We start from the raw sequence: 21,239 nt of genomic DNA on the forward strand, positions 1-21,239 counted from the left end.
ATGGCCCGAGGGAGGGGCAGGGTTCTTGAATAAATATTTATTTTTGCTTTTTTCGAACATTTTGGGCTTTGACTCTTGAGAACTTAGGCTAGAGGCTAGAGTGATAATAAAGACAAGTTGAATTTACAGAAGGATATGTATTGCTGTAGCTCGTTACGCTGTGAAAAGACTCTATAGTTCCCGTAACTACTACTATCTCTAGAACCGCCAGAGGTAGAAGAATCTAGAGAAACCGTGGTGTAGCATATCGTCACATGACCGAGTGATATCTCATGATTAGTGTTTTAAACCTAGGTTCCAGACTGAGCGAGCCTAAGAAAGGCCAATATATTTTCGGGAGCTTGCGATGAGATCTTAGTAGCTATCTATATAAGCCTTTATATATTATATGAACCGAAACTCTGCGTAGTGACAGGCTCGACAAAAAGTCGCCAGACTTCCCCCCACCGCAGTGCTCCTGGGGAGAGTTTTCCATGTACCCGGCGCCCAAATGGGGCATGCGGACTGGTGATGGAGTGTGGCTAGGTATGAGTGCTGGCCTTGAGCCGGTTGGGGTATTCCACATCCTGCTGAAAGGAGCGACTAGTAGGCATAAAGGGTGAAACCCTGTACTTGTACTGTAGATTGAGTGCTCCGCCATAACCGACAGGTTGCATGCGAGTATGAATTAAACAAACAAAAAAAAAAAAAAAAATCCCCCCACCGCAGAAAACGTCAATATTGGTTATGTATTTACGTTGATCTGAGCTTATGAGTAAGCGTCTAGCTTGAGGCGCTTGGTATATACAGGGGTTAAGGGTTTTCATGGGGTTTGTTGCGTGGCCAGGGTTAATTCTGTTGGTTTCGGGGTTTGTATATCAAGCTGTTTTTAGTGGTAGGCACGAGACAAGAATATAATAACAAGAGACTTGCTTTAACCTCACCTCGTCTTGAATCTTGGATGTGGTTAAAAAAATCCGGACCGAGTAGGTGTTGCGCAAAGTCTCGAGACCATAGATCATTCCAAATATATTCAGGGCTAGGGTTCATACACTTAAGTTGACCTACGTATGTATATTGCAGGTATGCGGTCCGCCGCCTCTCGAGACCGTCCAAGGACATGCACATGTAGCTTTGGGAGGTTGATCAGCTTACCTACCTATGTATGGGTATCGCCTTTAGCTTGTATCGTCGACCAAGAAAACAAAGTCTCGGGAACTTAACTTTTTGTCTTGTATATGCCCCATATGCATCACCAACGTCTAGCTGTTTCCCGAGGCTGGTATGTGTGTTTTGTGTGTGTATAGAGATATATATGGTCTTCTGATAGTTTCTGTCTGGATTAGGACTTTGGTTATCTCCGCTGGCTTGGGTTTGTGAGTCTGAGGTATTGCGAGTGATAGTCTGTGATCCAATTATCCGAGTCCCATCCAGGCAGGAAGGAGTTGTTGTGGGAGTGTAGTTCACTTGATAAATTAAGGGGTTTTATTGTTCCTGGGCTGGGATTAGTGATTAGGGGTGGCATGCGCAGCTGGTACGTGGTGTCTTTGGGTGTGGTGACTGCTTGGGTATATGTATTGATGGTGGGCGTTAATTGGTGGTTGAGAGAGAGGGGGGGGGGGGGGGGGGAGAGGCTTTTCTATGGTGTGTAGGTAAATAGTGTTTAGAAATAAATTTTGGTATTCTATCGCGCGGCGGTCAGGCCCAATTAGTATCTGCCAGGTTAGCCAGAGAAAGGCAGGCGTGGTGGGGGGTGCGCCTGGAATCACAGATATCCTCACACTAATATCATACAGCAAATACGTTATCGATATCTTGTTAGATAGGAATGGGGTGGGTGTGACTGCGGATTTAATTATTCACTTCCATGTTTTTTTTAATATCACGAATTCTATATATATATAGTTAATTAACATGTATAACTAATTGGGCCGGCTGACCGCCGAGGGGATTCGATACATGTATGTATTTCAAAGCATTCGCTTTAATTTTGGACGGCTCATGCGGTTTCGATATTCTTGGCGGATTAAAACACAGGTTTTTGTGTGCACGCATGCATGCTGGCTCTTGAATTAATCCATCCAGCTGGGGGAGCAGATACAGGACGCTGCCCACCCACCCACATATCCACCCAACCGCCAGCTGCAGGCGAGAAAGCGGGAGTAGGGACTCCGCTACCCCGTACACACATGATGTGCTCGATCTGCAGGATGAACGCTATCTAGTGCCGGGGTTATATTGTGTATCCCTATTCCAAGGCACTGAGAGCTAGAGGGATTCTACAGTAGCCATACATCTGTGCACAGGTGTTTGAGTACCCCCCCGCCCCCAATACTCCTCCGGCCTTCTCCTGTGGACAGTGGTGAAAATCTGCCTTAGACCCTTGACACTGCATGTAGATATAGCGGATGTTATTACGTTCACTTAGGTTATATCACGCGGAGGAGATGGATATAAAATTTAAAAGACGTTACATTCCCTACGAGGCAGTATTTGGCCTGTTTCATGTACTCCCAACCGGGTGCTTACTTCGGTTTGTCGTCCCGCTGGAGTTGAGTACATAGAGTAGGGTGGATCGACTGGGCAGGAGGGATCGATCGACCGGTTTGGTGAGAGGATTGAGATGTGACGCTGCTGCTGTGTATTAAAGGCGCCCATATATATTGGATGCATAATTCGAAATGATAATCAAAGCGAAACCGGTTCTGAAGCGGTAGACTGCGATTGGTTAACGATTGATTTATGTCTCTTGGGGGCGGTGCTACCTGAGAGGATCCCCATTTTACACGCGTACGTCGGAGTGAGTGGTGTTGGACCCCCCTTTCGTGCCATGGATGCGTAGTTCTGGCTTTGGGTCGGTTTGGGAGACGTGGGGGTTAGTTGAAGAGGCGTGAATGGTGTTATAGCTGGTATCTATGGTGTGGTATACTTGGGGTATTGATATGATGGTGTTCTAGTTGATCCGCCGTTCGAGCGGCATTAATGCTAGTCGAGGTGAAACTGATGCTTGTGACAAATTATTGCTTGTTGTTGACTTGCCAACGTTTCATTCTGTAGTTTGGATGTGGTCTCAAAACTATAGCTGTATCTGTACCTCTGTCTTGAGAGAAAACTGTCCTCTAAACTGTAACTATAAGTTCAGGGATAAAGCTTCTCCTCCTAAGCTTTCTTTGTTCAACTATTGCTTCAACGTAGCTGCAGCGGTTTTTACACACGATTGACTTTGCAATTTGTCCATTGGCTCTCGTCTGCTTTAGGTCTATAGATATCAGTTATAAGAAAAGGAACTGGGCTAAACTGGACTAAAGTAGTCTTGCCTGAATACAGCTATCGGTAAAGTATTGGGGGATCCTGTCGGGGGTACATTGATCGATGGATCAATTTATCTTCTCTGCGCCGCCTGGTGGCCATCAAGGTGTTAGAATAAGGAGTGACATATATGGCTGCGGGTACGTTCAAGAATGGAGTCATGCGCCTTGCCTGGTATACGTATATGTATGAGATTGATATTGGGGTTGACATTGGGGGTTGATTAATTGATTGTTCCAGAAATGATCCCAGGGATGAGGCGGAGTACAAATATTTCCCATACTTTCTCCTACCACAACGGACAATATTAACGTGCTGAGATGTTTAGAGTTTAGAAAATACTCGCCTCGTCAACTCCCGAAGTCAAACGGAAGACCACGGGGTTTACCGGCGAGTGATATTCCATGACTCCACCAAATTACATACTAAACATATCGAGCCAGTCATTGTCCAGCGCCGCCTTTGATTCATTACGTGAGACACCGAAAGGGAACTTTCACTGCTTTACAAAAATATTCCTCCTCCGCAATGAGGCTCACATCATATCGTGTCACATCTGCGGCTGAAATAAGGCTCTCTCTTTCTCTCTCGACACGAGCCCCAATCCCCTCCACACATCATCATCTTAAGCTTCTTCTTCTTCACAGAGTTCAAGGCATGTCCTATGTATGTATGTTGCAATCAATTAAGGTGGCCGCTTAAGCTTTCACCCATGTACCGACACATCCTGGATGGGGATACTATATCGGTGATCCGGACTCCGGAACAACGTTCTCGCCTATCCTACCAATCACGGGTGTTCCAGGTCCCAAAAAGAAGCGATTGCTTTTTTTGTGTCGGTGGCTCCGAACAACCATCCAACGTGGGGAGAGGACGAAAGAACGGAAGAAAGAAAGAAAAAAAATTCTGCCTTGGAGTGTATGTAAAAGTGTGATGGGGGAAATATTTTCCCTCATCGTTTACGTACGCCCAATCGCTAGCGAGGAGAAAAAAGACGTTGCACTGTACATGTGGGCTGGGCAAGTGTGCTCGGCGGAGAGTAAGGCCGAGTCTTGGCAGGTCGTCGTCGGAAAATTACTATTATGGGAACTGTCTGTATTTCTACGCACAGGCCAGGGTTCAGAAAGAGCAAGTACATGTAGTTGCAACACTAGCCAGCTTGTAGGGAAATTATTACGTGGGTGTCGTCATGGGATATCGTATGAGGGTAAAGTAAGCTTCTTTCTCCCTCGCATTCCTCTTCTTCCACACATATTCCACGCAGCAGTATATCCTGAGTGACTCAATAGCTGCCGGGAAGACCGCCCGTTTCACAAAGCCACTACTGTAGTACATTCTGCTCTCAAGAACAATTGACCGTATGTGCTATTCCCCCACCCATTCCTCCTTAATCTGCAGGCCTTCCTTGCAATGGTCAGGATGATCGTATCTGATAGCTGTTTCGAGTACGTCTAGCAGGGTGCGGGTACGGGTGCTCTTCCTAAGTTCCTACGCTGCCTATACGTGCCTCTGAGTAATCGTTCTCAAGTGTATGGATGGATATGAAAATACTCCCAATCAACCAGCAACAACCTCAAAGAGGAAAGCAGCAAGTGCACCTCATCAGCAAGGCGTCGTTGTTGTCGTTGTCTGCCAGCCAGAATAGAAACGTACAGGGCCACAAAGATAATGCCACAGGATATCATGTAGCTCGAAAGAGGCTGCGCTGTATATGTGTAACCTGCAGTACGTACTACAATCCCTCACCACTACCTCCCCCCCCCCCCCCCCCTCTTCCCCCTCTACCCCAATGCAATCACTACGGCTAGTCTGTTAACCCATGGCCGTCAGGAAGCGAGCGAGAGCTTCGCCCAGTAATTTTGCACATCAAAGTACAATGTGCATTTCTCCCCTCCATTTGATCCCTGGCACAACATCCCCGCCAACAAATAAGCATATAGCGGGTAGCTAGAGAGAAAAGAAAAGAAAAAAAAGAAAGACCACAAGGCCCTGATGTGTGCATGTATGCACACACTATGGCCGCGTCATACAATCTCCCGCCGAGATGCTGGGTTTCGTATTCACGAAAACCTTATTATAGGTGGTCAAACTAGGAGCCTTGGCTGGGGTTCTGGAGCCCGGATTTCCAGGTGGAACACTGCCCGATTTGGAGACGAGGAAGAGGATGGGAAGAGAGCTGTGATACATAAAGACCTTGGGGGAGTCTGCTTTGGTTCCGAAGTATCTCAGAGTCGATAAATAATCACACCACAAGCTTCTTCTTCTTCTTGCAGCTATAAGAAGCTTCAGTACTCTTAATTAGTCACCTGGACTTTTATATATATCTACCACAGTCCTCCAAGATCAAGAGCTACAACCACAAGTCTTGATATCCGCCACTAAACATGTCGCACACTAGCGCGAACAACACGATCATAGATCCAAAGGACTGCACGTTCGAGACCTGCTCGATCGAGGACTCATACTTTGACTACCGGCCCTCACTCGCGCTCAACAGTCTGCTCATTGCGCTGTTTGGGCTCTCTGTGGTGCTGTACCTCATCCAGGGCATCCGCTACAAGACATGGAGCTTCCTCGCCGTGATGCTGCTGGGGAATATTGGAGAGATCATTGGCTATGCCGGACGAGTCATGGGATATAATAATCCGTTTACAATGGACCCCGTAAGTACACGATATATCTCTAAAGATGTTGAATACCCAATACTAATATACCCACTAGTTCTTGATCCAAATCTGCTGCCTCACCTTCGCACCTGCCTTCTTCGCCGCTGGCATCTACCTCTGTCTCTCCCGGATGTAAGTGATTTTCCCTCCTCCCTTCTATTCACCAGACTACAATACTAACTCCCCTCTCCAGCGTCATCATCTTCGGCGCCGACATCTCCCGCATCCCCCCAAAGGCCTACACCTGGCTCTTCGTCACCTGCGACTTCATCTCCCTTGTCCTCCAAGCCGCCGGCGGCGGCATCGCCTCAGTGACCTCCCAAGACGGCGAGTCCCCCACGCTCGGCACCAACATCATGATCACCGGCCTGGCCTTCCAGGTGTTTACACTCGCAATGTTCATGATTCTGTGCGCCGAGTACGCGCTGCGCGTGGTGCGGCGCAAGGGCAGCCTCGACCCCACGCACGCGAAGCTCCGGGCCAGCCGCAAGTTCCGCGGGTTCTTGTGCGCGCTGGCGTTGAGCACCACGTTTATCATGATTAGGAGCGTGTATCGAGTTATTGAGATGGCGCAGGGGTGGAGCGGCGCGCTGATGGCGGATGAGACGCTGTTTTTTATACTGGAGGGGGTGATGGTCGTGTGTGCGGTGGGGGCGCTGAATGTGTTCCATCCGGGGTGGTGCTTTGGGGAGGGGTATAGGGTTACGGAGAAGGGTGGGGAGGAGGAGTCGATGTGAGTGGGTAGTTAGTTGGGGAGTTGGGGTTTTGAGGTTTTTGAGGTTTTTGAGGTTCTTGGTTGGGCTTTGGGTTGGGTTGGGGTAATGGCATTGATGGTGATGAGGATTATTGGTGATGGATTATTGGTGATGGTTATGGTTATGGGGGGATTGTAGATTTCATCTTATCTTTTTCCTTTTCTCTTTTTTTTATTTCCTCTTTTTTAAACGTTTTTTCCTCATATTTTTGGCGTTATTGTCCACCATCCACCCGGATCCCATTTGTCTGTATTCCTACAATTTTTTTTCCTTCTCTTTTTTTCAGATCAGTATATAGAAAAAAACCACAACCTGTACCTGTAGTTAGATTTTAGCCTATCCAATCTATAACTAATACACTGACCACCCGCCCGTTCCTCCGTCCCTCCGCCTATCTATCTATCTACTACTAAGATCAGAGCCAATGACTGATTACAAACCCCCAAAATTCCCAGTACACCCCCTGCCCCCCCCCCCCCCCCTCGGCCCGCGCGCGCCACGTATAAAACCGGGCTTCCGGCGGCCGACGAAAAAAAGCATTACATATACAATACGCACTTATAGGGCCAGCCAGCCAGCCCCCACGGGGCTGTGCTGTGCTGTGCGCCGGTACGTTTTATTGTTATTGATTGATTGGCACGATTGGCTGGGTATGGTGTGCTAGGAGGGCGATATCGATAATGAGGACTAACTATTTGGATCGGCGGGCGCCGGTGTCGCGGGTTTTATTTTGGTAGGGGTTGGGTTGGGTTGGTGGGCGGTGTGGATAGGGCCTAGGGTTTGGTGGTCCGGGTTGGCTGGTTGGTAATTGGTAATTGGTGGGGGCCGGCGGGGATGGTGGTGGTCATGGGGTATCACTCGGTTGTTTGTGGTGGTTGGGTCATGGGCTGTGATTCGGTTGGGGGGTGGGTTGGGGGTTTTTTTTTTTTTTTTTTTTGGTGATTATTTGTTATTCCATTAAGAGTGGTGATAGTAAATATGCCTCGAAAGTTATTAGCAGCCGTTGTTGTTAACGTTATTTAGGTATCATGTCCGTGTCTAGATACAGTTTCCTATCCTACAAATGAATCAAGAGGAAGCAAGCTCTTTCCTCTGCGCCTTTTGTCCCAACCATAAACCAAATTAATTAAACCCATAATAACTATCCTAGCCCATAACAATAAACCAGTACGCCCTATATAAACTCATGATTATACATACAATTAAAAAAAGAAACTAAAAAAGAACGAAACCTATAAATCGTGTCCTCATTAAATTTGTCGTTTGACATGCGCCTCCGCTGCTTGCATCATTTCCATCCTCTCCTGCACACTTCTTTGTATCTCCAGTTGAAGTTGCCCCGACCCATGCGACTCCCATGTTCCCCTTTCCTCCACGCCCACATTCTCTGGCCCTCTCTCCCTTTCCCTCCCCCTCCCCCTCTCAACTTCTATCCCCCTCTCCCTTTCCATTGCCCTTTCACGTTCCCCTCCTCCCTCGTTGCTTTCTTCGTACCTCAGACTATCCATCGTGCTCCCGGATCCGTTCCTTGCCCTCGTCCCCTGCCCTCGCCCGTTATCACTTCCTGGAAATAACCCAATCTCCTCCACAAACCTGATAATCTCAGCTTGTACACTGATAATCCCTCCCCCCAGAGAATACTGCAGCGCATCCTCCTCCTGCTCCAGACCGGATGGTGAATGCTGTCCTCTCCATACATTCAGACCCCTGCTAATACAGGGGTCTATAAATGCCATCAGAGCATAGAATATCCCACGACCGCCGTAGAAGGCGTAGTATACGACGTCTGCAGTTTATCAGTAAATATAAAGAGATACTTAAAGGGAATGAGGAACGGACAAAGGTTATAGTCGTATTGGGTGTATATTCCTTCAGCGGTGGAGATGCGGAGATCTGCAACGGTTATGAACTGACATGTTTGTTAGTCGGTTGATGTTCCTATGGCGGAAGCAGTAAGGCACATACAAAGTTGAGTATTATCATTACGATTGGGTATATGGCTATCAATACGTGTTAGCGTGTAAACTGGAACTGGACAAGAAGTGAAAGGGAAATTACAAATTCTGAAAACAACACTTCTGAAACTCTTATCATTTGACAAATTCTTACTTGCCAACCTCGTAGCATTTCTCCTCAACGGGTGTCCCCTTGTGTCTAGCATTGGGATGCTTCGAAACCTCCCGGACGTGGACGCCGCGGAGGAAGAGCCCAATGTTCCCTTGCCCGGAAACTCCCTAGTTAGACAGCGAAAAATTGAAGAGGATGTGAATGATCGCACGTACTTTGTGTTTATATAAATAAGTCAGAGTAATCGCCGCACTGACGCCCGTTATCGCTACTGCAAGTAAAATCCAGAATAACTGCGTGCTTATTTGCCATATCAAGCGATCACGCTTGTTAGTGGAAGTGAGCCAGCAAACACCTATTACATGGTCCCAACCAAACTTTCCTTTTATAACTTTTCCCCGTTTGGCGTTAGTGAAATTGTTATGATACTTCGACTGGTGTGAAATATAACATACGTGGTGGTAGAGTGATAGCAAGGTTGAGAGCGAAAGTGCCAATGATGTAATATTTTTCGAGTGCTAGGACGTTGACAGAATGTACAAGAACGAGTTGGAGGTTGAGCGCAATGCAGAGGATAAAGTAGTTGGTTATACCTATAGAAAATTATTAGGAAGTGTCATGTGGTTGGAGAGCGGAGTTCTTACCAAGCCAAAACTGGATCAACCACACACCGGCAACTAAATTGTTACTTTCAGTTATTTATGCAAGTCTTATCGTGGTGGTACAGATCAACTAACCACACCAGAACTGTAACAGAGATAATCAGCAACCAACTTGAATATCTATTGGAAGGAGTTCCAGATAGACTTACACCTGGATTGACTTTAACACATATTATATATCCAATCGAATAAACACAACTGCGACTATTTAGCTACCTATACCTTACACTCCCGAGACTAGCTAGATTACCTACTTTGACAGCAGCGCATACATCAATAATCGAAAGGATAATCGGTCCAGTGATTTTCTTGACTCCCGGTTGGAATATATTAATCCTACAATTCCCAGCACAATCAAACATAGCAGAAGTGATACGCCGGCTAGAATTGCGCTCATGTTGTTCTACTCATGGGATTGATTAGCTTCAACTCCGGTACAGGTACGAATCTGGCCTGCCACTTACCATGGCAAGTACCCGATGAGGCGTAAGAAAGCTTGTTGGTGTGGATATTGGGGTCCTTGTTGTTGACATCGCGACTTTCGGAGGCGAAGAAATTAGCAAGCTGGGGTAGCTAGGGTACCTAGATAGCTGGGGGGAGAGAAGGTGGAAAGCTAAAACGAAGCAAAACGAACAACCAGAACACGAGAAGCGAACCAAAGGAAAACTTTATTGAGAAGGCGAGGTGAGGTGAGGAAAAAAAAGTGGGAGCACGACCTAGATGTCGTTAATTACGATTAGCCCCCCCCACCACCACCCCCTTGGTTGTGGAACTGTTGTGGACTCATCCTGGAATACCTGCTTCTCGCGTGGCCTGAACCTATCAGGGATCACCGCTCACAGGCTGAGGTGATGTGTAGGGCTGAAATGTTAACTACCAATACAGATCGGGTACAACTACGTGGCTGCATAGAAGCTTGTTCTTTGCCGCAAGGGTTTTTTGTAGATTGAGTTTGATATCTTGTATTCTTCATACTTTGACGAAAATATCTGGACCAAGCAACGATACAGCAAGCTCAAAAACTCGTAGACAGTGTCCAGTGCACAGCGGCCTGAGAACCAATCGCGCAGATGCGTGCTCTACGCACAGCTAGGAGTGACGCCTGCGGGCGCTAGAAGGCTTTAAGACCCGCGCTTGCAGCGCCCCAACTGTGGTTATTTGGAAGGCTAGATTTTATATAGTGCGCGCCATGCATGGAAAGTGTTGGTGGAAAGATAGGAAAGCAATGAGGTCCACCGAAACATTTACCCTTGAGTCAGGTTCTTGAGGCTGAAAGTTGAAGCGCAGGAACAGCCAGTTAAAACATGATGAATCGCCAAGTAAACACACCAACGTCCCCGCATAAAAAGTCTCGGTAATGCAAAGCTCCGTGTGGAGATCATCATAGGTTTAATCCCCGATTATTGTCCCGGGGGCATTCGGGGATATTACCGCAGCCTTTGATCAATTCAGTCCTTCGGATGGCGGTTCTTTTTTCCTTTGCTCGCTTGCCCAAATGCCTCTCTGGGTGGCAATTTGCGTGCCGTGTGCTTCGCGAAGGTATTAATTCCCCAATGTGCTCTAGATTCTAGAAGGTCCAGTACCGCAGATCTGGAGACGTCCGAGCTCTCCCGATGAGGGTGTTGATTCAGAGCATGTTAGAAACCGGGGTTTCCATGCTTTCTTAATCCTTTTGCGGGTTTGAAAAAGAATCTCAGCAGGAATGATACCATACCCACGGACAAACGGGCGCTTGATACACCCAGAGGTTCGTGATGTGTATTTAACTATATTAGTTTGTTTACTAGACGAAACCGCCAATCAGGATCAGCATAACACACACGATAGGCCTGTGACAAGACTTCACCGCAAGATCGGCATTCGGTGTTCGGGGGTTGGGGGGGTTAGGTGAGGATAGGAGGACACCCATACCCCGCAAACCAATCTGATGAGCATAAATCATGAACGGTGGTGACAACTTGATGAATATGGTCAAGAATGTTAAGTTTATCTCATCAAGAGTGAATTCATGAAGCCAAAACAGGGGGCGACTCGATGAAGACAGAATGAAGACACGTTTTAAGCTGATAGGAATGTACAACCACCTGAACTTTATTCTGAGCGGGATATCATGTTAAATTAACACGTTGTGATACAGACACTATACTTCGCGGCTCGTTGTCAACTACATGCATACACTTAATCCTCATAATCTTCCTTCTCCTCTCCATCATCAATTGAAATTCAGAAAAAACTCTATATTAGCTCTAAGTGAGCGTAGGCCATCACCTGGCGTGCCGCTATCAATGGTAAGTTCTGTTCTGTCAATCAACACTCTCTATACCAATTATACAATCCTAGCTTTCAAGGTTCATAACCCATTTCATCGTTTAAATTGACTACACTTAGTGATTAGGAAGCTCGGGATTCAAAAGGCCTTTCACATAGAGGTCATTGTCTAAGCTTAACTTTGATAAATTCTAGATATTATGGTTTTACTCATCAGAATATATATATATGCATGGGATGTTAGTTGCGTTTTGAAGAAACTGACTCCTTCATTTTTGAGTTTTTATGAGTTAAACTGCATTTAGTTCCTTGAGTGTTTTTCACTGGAGAGAGAGTTATGCCTGAATTCACAACGACCTATTGAGATAAGGATTGAGTTTTGCAATTTTAATTCCCTACCGAACGCACAGACAACAAGCAATTCTAGCGGTCTAAACTCTTTCTCGCGTAACTTCAACTCAAAATCAATCAAACGACTCGACTAATCACTTACCCAAACAATTCTAATCAACCTAGCTCTGCATCGGCATATCCATCGCGACCATCTTCGTAAAACACACCAGCACCCAAGTCACTATCGCCATCCCCATCGGCTTGCTCTCAAACGGCACCTCAATATCCTTCTCCCATCCCGATAAGTGCTTCACCTCCATCCCGCCGTCCTCTTTCAACCTCACCACCAAAAGGTCATCAACATTCAACTTCTTGTAACCTTTAACCCTCAACATCCATGGGTTCAACTCCATCCAGTTCAACTTCGCAAAGGTCTCCTCGTCATACTTGATATGGTACCCCGAGTCCCCACGATTGACGCCATCCGGGATCACCGCCGCCAACTCTCTCACCGCCGTTCTGCACAACGGACATGCGAATTCCCCCTCCCTCTTCGCGGCAGAGCTAGAACCTAGTGACACTGTGCATTCAGTACAGAATGCATGGCAGCACCCGCGGAACACCACTTCTGGCTTCATGCCATCAATGCAGATTGGACACTGTAGTGTCTCATGCACCTTTTCCGGCACTGGCGTGCTATCCTCTTCCCACTTCCTCACAGCCCTTGTCCCGCGAGGTAGGTTTATGGCCTTTTCGCGGATGTTAATGAGGCCGGGATTGAAGACGTCAAAGTGGAGCTCGTGCCGATTGAAGAGAGTGCGTATGCTGATGGTGTCACAGCTGGGAAGGCTAGGGTTGGCGACGAGTTCGTCCCGAGAACGCGGGATGATGACGCTATTGTTGTGGCAGTCCCAGAGGAAGGTTATGGCGGGGGCCTTGATGGGCTCTGAAACATTCTCAGGCGCGCTGGGAAGGACGAAGAGATTGTCGCGGTTGGCGTAGAAATTGGTTGATGTAGACATGTTTCTGGTTGTAGTAGTAGTGGTGGTAGTGGTAAGTGTAGTATTGTTTGTGTGGTAGCTAGTAAACTGTGAGTGTGATGAGTGTGATGATTATATTCCTACAGCTCTGCGAAAGCCTTATATATTGGAACTAATAATTCAAGTTCCTGGGTTTCAAGCACGATTCGCGGTGAAGCATTTTCATCTTGAAACTATGTTTCAAGGTGGTTCACGAACGATCACTCGCTGTGGGTTTCAAGTAGCACATATCCACCCCTGGCAACATCTCTACAATGGCTATATTTGGACATCGTCTTTCAAGAGACTTGAATACCAACCTATCGGGGGTACGTTTCTTGGGCTGCTGCCACAATCTCAGATTTCGTTGTTGTTCCTCTCTCCCATGCATGATCGTTACTCGCCCTAACTTCCACGCAGCGTATAACATTGCTAATATATTAATCTGTCAAGCACAATATTCACCTCGCTATAGATTGGGAAGGTAAATCCGGCGAAGGACGATATTTGTTTTTGTTATCATGGCCCATCAATCGCCTGTAGTACAGCTATCGGTAGAATTATTGCGGAAACAGGGACCGACGATCACGCCGAGAGCAAGGCGATTTTCCAATGCAATAATTCTACCGATAGCTGTACGGATCTTCCCTCGTTATCAATGAAAATAATGCGCATCAAGCTTTCGTAGGATTTTACACATCCAGCCGGATAAAACGATCGTGTATGTAAAGAATCATGACTCCGCCGTACATGCAACCAATCAACACTCCTCTAGCAATCGGAGTCAATATCTCGAGTATCAATACCACATGCACCATAACCATACTACTCTACTATACACCACCACCACCACACACACCTCCCCCGCCGCCCGCCACCCGCCATCACCCCACTCGCCACAAAAGAAAAAGACAACTCCCTTCGACCAGAGTCGAACTGGTGACCAACCGGTAAGCAAGCAATTACAGCCGGGTGTGATACCAACTACACCACAAAGGGATGATGGCAACATTGGGCCGGCATATTTTTCATGGAAACGTAATCTGGTGTGGTAGGGATGGTGTTGGTGCGGTGTGGGGATTAGGCTGAATGTTTATCCTGCTGGAGCGTTGGGCCGGGGGCGTTTGGTGGTTGGGGGGGGGGGCGTGGGTTAGGGGTGGATGAGGAGGGTGAGGGTGGATTATGTAATGAGAGTGCACGTGGGGGTTGTCAGCATTGAGGGCAGGTGGCAGTGTGGGTTATATAATTACATCTAGAGTACATATATTTGGAATCATTGAAAATAACAATTGCGGTGCAAGTCTACAGGATCCTCCTTTCTCGCAGACAATTGCAAGCCTATTTGGTAACGCTAGATCATACTACATCCTACCAATTGCCCTCGCCCCAGAGCTAGAGTCCGCTACTAAGATGTACCAACATAGCTACCTATGTAGGTAGATGTAGCCGGTACATGTACTTGATATTATATCGGCGGCATCATATCAGCGGTTGAGTACCTGGCGCGGTGAACCCCCACACTTGGCACATTTAGGGCTTTGCGTTCTGGATTTGGGGATTGGGTTTGCGTCGTTTGGGTTTTGTGTTGTGGGTTGTGGGGGAGCATGGTGTATCACTCACAATGTACGAGCGCATCTGAGTTGGAGCGAGTGGCTAGGTGTGGTGTGTGTGTGTGTGGGTGTAGGTAAAGTGTAGTCTCGAGTGCGGATGTGAGCGTAGGGTGTACCTATAAGCAGGTAAGCTTGCATTGCTCAAGAAAACTATGCTTCCTGTGCTTTTGATTTCCGAGTAATGTTCATTCACCAACCCCGCGTACCCCGCGCCCCCCCCCCCCCCCCTCTCTCTCCCCACCCGCCTACCTAGCCCATATATACCAACACAGCATATCACTCGCATCTGACACACACACACGATCCCCAACTGAGTCAACTGAGTCAACGATAAGGACCGGGTTAGGGTTGTTATAAATACTGTGGTGGTTGCTTTTTGCTAGTGCATTGGTGTCTGACTCGGAGCGGGAATTTAGTCTTTTTTTTTTATATTTTTTATTTTTATCTGTTTGACTCGGAGGGGGGAGAGGTAGGAAGGTGGTCGGGTGATGTGACGCATATTGGTGCAGCGGCGAGTGGGAGTGGGAGTGGGAGTGGTGTGTTTGTTTGGGATGACAGCTGCGAAGGGGTGGTAGATGGTGGTTGATGTAGCTAACAGCAGCACAGGAGAGCTTGGGGGAGGAGAGCTTTAGTTTGGTCGACGTCAGCTGCGCCGAGCTCGGACTTGGAGCCTCTCTCTCTTTGATGCCTGATGCCTGGTCGACGGATGAAGCCAAAACCAACACCCAATCCGCCGTGCGTGCGCGACAACGACGATGTGAAACAAAGACAGGACGTTTTAAACCCATCGATCCGAGACATGCACCCGGGCCCAACGGTCAACAATTCCATTATTTGCAATTTGCATCCCCCCACGGACGTTGTCGGCGCGCCGGTCCGTTCCTTGGCCGAGAAACAACTGATTCGATCCAGCCACATACGTCAGTGATTCGCGCGGGATAGCGACATTGAACATTGAAAAGTGCACTTATCGGTTGGGTCGTGAATTAAGTTTTGTGCTGGTGTGTGAATCGAATCGAGGGTGCGGCGAGGGGATTGGCTGGGACTCACTCACTGTGTTCAAGATGGAATCATGCCGAACGCAGGGCAGGCAGGGAAGAGGGAGATCTTGTAATTGAGATGTGAGGGATGCTGGGGAAGAGGGAGGAGGACAAACACGGCTCAGCCCTAGCTACTTGTATGTATGTATGTATGTAGCTAGGATGCTGGGGAAGAGGGAGAAGAAGAAGAGGAGAGGAATTGACTCGCTCTGCAGTCTGTAGGAATTGAAGATATTCGGTCACTTTGAATTGGCCCTCTGCTTCTGCTCTGCTCTACCGTCTCTCCTCTCCCTGTGTCTGTCCCCCCTGTGCGACCGATCTTGCAGGGTGAGTTCTTTCTCTCGAGAGAGAGAGGGGGTCTTTTTTACTGCTTGCTTGCTTGCTTGCTTGCTTGCTTGCTTGTGTGCGTGCTGCAACTGCAAAACTTGAAAACCGCCGGGTGAAAAGAAGGAGTGGACAAAGGGCAGATAGACAGCCTCTCTTCTTTCCTCTTTCCTCTCCCATCTATCTCCATCGCTATCATCATCATCATCATCATCATCATCATCATCATCATCATCGCTATCATCATCGCTATCATCATCATCACTGTAGACGTGCTTCTTCATCGGCTATCATCCGTCGTCTAGAACAGCATCACGGTCTGGCATCCATTAGGAATCATCGGCTGTCATCTAGTCTGTCTATACACAGGTCTGTCTATCTCTCTGTCTCTGTCTCAATCTCTCAATCTCTCAATCTCTTCCTCTTCATTCTCCCCAAACACAGACAGACAGCTCTCCTCTAATTCTCTTAATCTATTCCACAAACTAATCCCAGCTCCCTGCAGATCCTCCCTCTCTCTCCCCTTTCGTGAAACCCGGTAACCCAGCCAATTACCACGCAGCTTGTCCATTCCAACCACCGAACACACAGACACACCCACACGATCCGATCCACAAAAAACAAAATAAAAAAAACAACCCACCACACAAACAATGTACCACCGCCGCCGGCGCGCCCACTCCACCCCCACAGCCCCCTCCGCCCCCGCCCTCATCGCAGCCACCACAGTCTACAACCCCTCCCCACCACCGCCGCTCGCCGCCGCCGCCGCCGGCACAGCACTCCGCCATGCCGCGCCCTCGCCAACACCACCACCAATCGGCAGCATCCCCACAAAACGCATGCTCAAGCGACGCGACAGCTACTCCTCCGCCAGCGACAGCAGGCCAGGCATGCCGCAGCGCGCCAGCAGCACAGGCAGCCTCACGGAGCGGCGGTTCCGCAAGGAGAGGGGCAGCAGCAGCGTCAGTAGCCGGCGGGGGAGCATTGACGCGGGAAGGACCAGTGGCGAGATAATCGGGCGACGGGCTAGCACTGGTGGTAGTAGTAGTAGTAGGTTTAATAGTGCGAATGGGGGTTCCGGCCCGCCGCCGCTAGCGAGGAAGGTGACGGCGTACCATGAGGAGGACAGCAGCGAGGATTATCCGGCAGACGATGATAGTGATCTGCCATTGCCCATCATGCCGCCGCGGTCGCCGTCGCTCCGGGCGTTCCCTGCGACGCTGCGGGGAAGCATGAGTAGCGGTAATGGTAATGGTAGTGCTAGTGGCAGCAGGCGGGTAAAGAAGCAATTCACCCGCCCCCGCGACACAGCATCACCCTCTTCCTCCTCCCGCGACCGCGACCGCCGCTACTCCCTCGACTATGCCGACTCCTCCGCCTCCCTCGAATCCATCGCCGAAGACCCCAGCCCCAGCCCGCAACCCACCCCACACCACGCCAAGATCCTCGAAGAGGCAGAATCCTCCTCCGACTCCTCCTCCTCCGACACCCGCAGCAAACTCACCCTCCTCCCCCTCCCGCGCCACAGCCCCCCCGCGCGCTCCGCATCCCCCGCGAAATCAGCACTCAGACACGCCCCCGCCCCCTCCCTGGCCGTGAAGCCGCGCGTCAGCTTCAGCGACGAGGACTCGGTGTCTAGCTTCCCGCCGTACTCCCGCGCGCCGCTGCTGCTCGATGACCAGTATGGTGGTGGTGGCTTGCGCCACATGCCGATGTTTGGTGTGGGGGGGGTGACGGCGCCGTCGCCGCCGCCGAGTGATTCGAGCCAGGAGAGTGTCATTGGCCTGGAGAGCGCGCTGCGGTATCCGAAGGGGCTGCCGCCGCTGGGGGCAGGGAGCGCGGTGAAGAGGTTGTTGTGTGATGGGGCGCGACCGCCGGCGCCGCTTGGTGGGGGGAGGGGGAGGGGGGGATGTTGACGCCGCCGGGGACGAGGGCGGGGGTGCCGGAGGTGAGGGTTGTGGCGGCGACGCCGGGGGAGGAGGAGAGGGAGAGGGGGATGGTGTTGCCGGTGATGGGGGTGGGGTGGGATAGTGGGAGTGAGAGTGGTAGTGATAGTGGGGAGAGTATATATTCGGATGCGTATGAGGACTTTGTCCTGCCTTCGCCGTTGCCGTCGCCGTCATTCGGCGGTGGGGGGGCGATGCCGGGGATTCTGGAGATTGCGCCACCTCCTCCTCCTCCCCCTCCTCCTCCAGCCCCACCGGTACCAAGATCTCCACCACCCCCACCAAAAACAGCCCCGCCACAACCAGACGATCCACCACCCCCACCAGACTTCCTATCACCCCGTAACCCACCACCGCCGCCGCCAGTACCGGCAAACACACTAACCCGCACACCATCAACTACATCCTCCATCTCGACAACGTCAACATCATCCTTCCGCCGCCTCACGCCCCGGAGCCGCGGGAGGCCCGTGTCGCATTTGCTGGCTACGATGCGCACGCATCCGCCGTCGTTACGTACCGGCGGCGGGAGCAGCTCGCGGGAGTTGAAGACGGCGCTCCGTGCCGGCGGGGGGAATGGGCATGGAGGACGCACTCGCGCTTCTCGACAGATTCGGATCTGCCGGTCGTTTCTGGCGGTGTTGGTGGTGGTGGTGGTGGGGTGGGGGTGGGGGTGGGGGTGGGAGGGGTGGGAGGGGTGGGGGAGTATGGTGTGGGCATGGGCAGGGAGAGGGCGGGGAGCGAGGGGACGGTGAAGCGGCGGCGGCGTGGGTTTTGGGGGTTTTTGAAGGGGAAGAGTGGTGGGGGTGTGGGGGGGAGGTTGAGGAGGAGGAGTGTGGCGGTTGGTGGGGGGAGAAGGAGTTTGGTTTGGGGTTGGAGCGGGGGGTGGGTACTAGGGGGATGGGAGGGGTGGGGGGGATGGGGCCGGGGGTGCTGGATATGAGGGGTGTGGGGACTGGGATGGGGGTGGGGGTGGAGGGGATGGCGGCTGGGAAAGGAATGGAGGGGAAGGGGAAGAGGAGGAGGTTGTGGAAAGTGAGGAGGTTGCTGGGGTTGAAGTAGTGCTGTGGGGGTTTGGGGTTTTTTGGGTTCCTTTGCTGTGCTATGCTGCGCTTTTTTTTTTGTCTTGTCCATATAAAACGGGGACTATATAGAGGATTTTTTCTTTCTTTCTTTCTTTCTTTCTGGCTTTCTTTTTTTGTCTGTTCTTGGGGTTGTATTACTAGCATCTCTTCTTCCTTTTTTCTTCGCTTCTTCACTTTTGCTGATCTTCTCTTCTTCTCTTTTCCCGTTTGCCCAGTTTTTCTGCCTTTTGTTTTCGTTTTTTGTTTTTGTTTTTGTTTATCAGAGGGCACGAATGGCTAAATGGTAGTACGACGCGTAATGGTGCGGATTGATGGATGGGATGGCGCCTGGTTGCGGTTGGGGGGGTGGTTTATGTTGAGCATGAGGGAGGGGGGGTATATGATATGTAGGTTATGTAGTCTGGTAGTTATATTTTATCGATAGACTGTAGCTAGCTGGGTGGGGCGTGGGAGTGGTGTTGAACGTCATTATATTACTACGTTACAATCGAGTACGTGCATCGTATCGTATCGTGGGTGACATCAGCTTTGTGATGTATTCGAGGCGGAGGTGGAAATGTTCTGGAGTCAAGTATAGCGATGAGGTATAACAGAAACAGAAGCGGGTCGTTTGTATGATTTAGGTAATGTGTTTTGGCCCAACCAAAACAGCGGGCCGTTGATATACCCAGCCGCGGCCCGCTCGCTGCGCATTGCTGGTTACTCGGTGCAGAATATAACCACCTCCCGCTGCATGTCCGTCTACTTGCTGCCTACCCACGCCGTATCGAGGCCATGCAAGCTGCTAGGATATCACGGCAGATCTCGGTGGGCCCTGCGATGCGATGGGTTGGTCGCGTCGGCCGCTGGTACGGGTAGGGTTATGGCTCAATTATCGCAGCCCGACCCAACCCAATCTGCCGCACCCTTGCTACCAACTTTAAATCCAACTTGTATGAGAAAACCCCTCCAGTAATCGATGAAGGGGCCTGTTGGGGGGCTCTGGTATTTGTTTTGGGGTAAAATAACCTTACTTTTTGGTTTTGATGTACTGTGCTGTGAGGTCATGTGTTATCACTCGACCTGTGGGGTTGCCCGGGTAGACAACAATATCTACTCCTGCCCGCCCGCCCCGGTGCATTACCTGTCGCGGGATGGACCACGCCGGGTTATAGACATAGAAGGTCTTCTTAAAAAATCGTGGTCTATGCCTGTCACCTTTTCCTCCACATACCTCGCATACCCCTCGAGCTCATGCGTGCTTACAAAAAAGCCCAATTAGATAAGGGACTTGCTAGACCCGCACCACCTACCCTGCATAGAGCGGCTGGCTGGCTGGTAGGTTGGTTGGTGAGAACCGAGTGATACCTCATGACCGCCTTACCCCATATATCCTCTAGATTACCAAACTAAAACCGTAAAATGCAAACGTGGTAGCACGGAAATCGTACTCCGAGATCGGTGTTTTTGACGTGTGGTTGGTTCGTCGTGCAGAGACGTCAGTTGCTGTTGTGTATTAATCCTGTAGGTGTGGTTTCCGGATTGTACTATTGGAATCTCTGGCCTGCAGTGGTTGCGGGTTGACCTGGCGGTATACTAGCCAGTTGTATTGGGGTAGAGTCTGCTGGGACTGACTCGCTGGGTAGTTTGTAAAGGCTCCGAGATAGATACTAGTCCTAGTCCTAGTCAGGCAAGTTAGAGCAACGGTGCCTACCGTACATGTAGTTACCAGTATGGTCGAGTACCTATTAGGATAGGAATGTCTATGCTTATGTCGATGCCCATGCTTATGGAGTGGCTGTTGACATTTTAGAGCTTTGGTCCGCTCGTGGTGTCTGGTAGACGAGTTCCCGGCCTGGCCACTCGGGCACCCCATTCACTTGTATAGTCGGTAATGATCTATATGGAAGCCGCTTACAACGCTGGTCTTCACTTTCCTGTGTTAGGTGTTCAAGTGGGGGAGTGCTCAGATGGTTAGGGAAGCTGTCTATCCCAACCCAGCTCTGGTTCTAGTCTCTAAAGTTGTCGGATTGAGTCTATTCGGTAGCCAAGACACATCCGAGTGATATCCTATGATTGCAACTCCAGACCGGTGCGGTATTTTCCATTTACAACCACTCCCATTACCTAAGTACCTTGTAAGCACCACCTGACCAAAGGATGTAGAATTTCAAAAGACGAATAGTCTGTCTTT

At 49.8% G+C, this 21,239-nt stretch overlaps 6 protein-coding genes across 6 annotated transcripts; 3 read left to right on the forward strand and 3 right to left on the reverse strand.

The window, feature by feature from the left end:
* Nucleotides 1–4,296: 4,296 nt before the first annotated feature.
* On the forward strand, nt 4,297–4,933 carry LAJ45_09010 (uncharacterized protein; the record flags this gene model as incomplete). Its single annotated transcript, XM_046118557.1, has 4 exons — nt 4,297–4,500; nt 4,578–4,646; nt 4,747–4,801; nt 4,854–4,933. 4 exons carry the CDS (start codon nt 4,297–4,299, stop codon nt 4,931–4,933), a joined length of 408 nt encoding a protein of 135 aa, XP_045968234.1.
* A 739-nt stretch (nt 4,934–5,672) lies between these two features.
* Nucleotides 5,673–6,691, forward strand: LAJ45_09011 (uncharacterized protein; the record flags this gene model as incomplete). The annotated part of the gene is made up of 3 exons (XM_046118558.1): nt 5,673–5,951; nt 6,010–6,086; nt 6,148–6,691. 3 exons carry the CDS (start codon nt 5,673–5,675, stop codon nt 6,689–6,691), a joined length of 900 nt encoding a protein of 299 aa, XP_045968235.1.
* A 1,268-nt stretch (nt 6,692–7,959) lies between these two features.
* Nucleotides 7,960–10,348, reverse strand: LAJ45_09012 (uncharacterized protein; the record flags this gene model as incomplete). The annotated part of the gene is made up of 13 exons (XM_046118559.1): nt 7,960–8,495; nt 8,549–8,618; nt 8,675–8,709; nt 8,768–8,927; nt 8,992–9,167; nt 9,232–9,369; nt 9,421–9,453; nt 9,633–9,636; nt 9,693–9,841; nt 9,903–9,976; nt 10,073–10,154; nt 10,236–10,251; nt 10,316–10,348. 13 exons carry the CDS (start codon nt 10,346–10,348, stop codon nt 7,960–7,962), a joined length of 1,506 nt encoding a protein of 501 aa, XP_045968236.1.
* A 1,870-nt stretch (nt 10,349–12,218) lies between these two features.
* LAJ45_09013 (uncharacterized protein) lies at nt 12,219–13,061 on the reverse strand (the record flags this gene model as incomplete). Its single annotated transcript, XM_046118560.1, has 1 exon — nt 12,219–13,061. The coding sequence occupies one exon, from the start codon at nt 13,059–13,061 to the stop codon at nt 12,219–12,221; it is 843 nt and encodes a 280-aa protein (XP_045968237.1).
* Nucleotides 13,062–15,947: 2,886 nt separating this feature from the next.
* LAJ45_09014 (uncharacterized protein) lies at nt 15,948–16,316 on the reverse strand (the record flags this gene model as incomplete). Its single annotated transcript, XM_046118561.1, has 1 exon — nt 15,948–16,316. One exon carries the CDS (start codon nt 16,314–16,316, stop codon nt 15,948–15,950), a length of 369 nt encoding a protein of 122 aa, XP_045968238.1.
* Nucleotides 16,317–16,685: 369 nt separating this feature from the next.
* Nucleotides 16,686–19,043, forward strand: LAJ45_09015 (uncharacterized protein; the record flags this gene model as incomplete). The annotated part of the gene is made up of 3 exons (XM_046118562.1): nt 16,686–17,884; nt 17,968–18,637; nt 18,708–19,043. The coding sequence occupies 3 exons, from the start codon at nt 16,686–16,688 to the stop codon at nt 19,041–19,043; spliced, it is 2,205 nt and encodes a 734-aa protein (XP_045968239.1).
* Nucleotides 19,044–21,239: the final 2,196 nt, after the last annotated feature.

This window comes from Morchella importuna (assembly GCF_003444635.1).
Source record: "Morchella importuna strain M04M26 chromosome Unknown Morimp01GS033, whole genome shotgun sequence".
NCBI lineage: Eukaryota > Fungi > Ascomycota > Pezizomycetes > Pezizales > Morchellaceae > Morchella > Morchella importuna.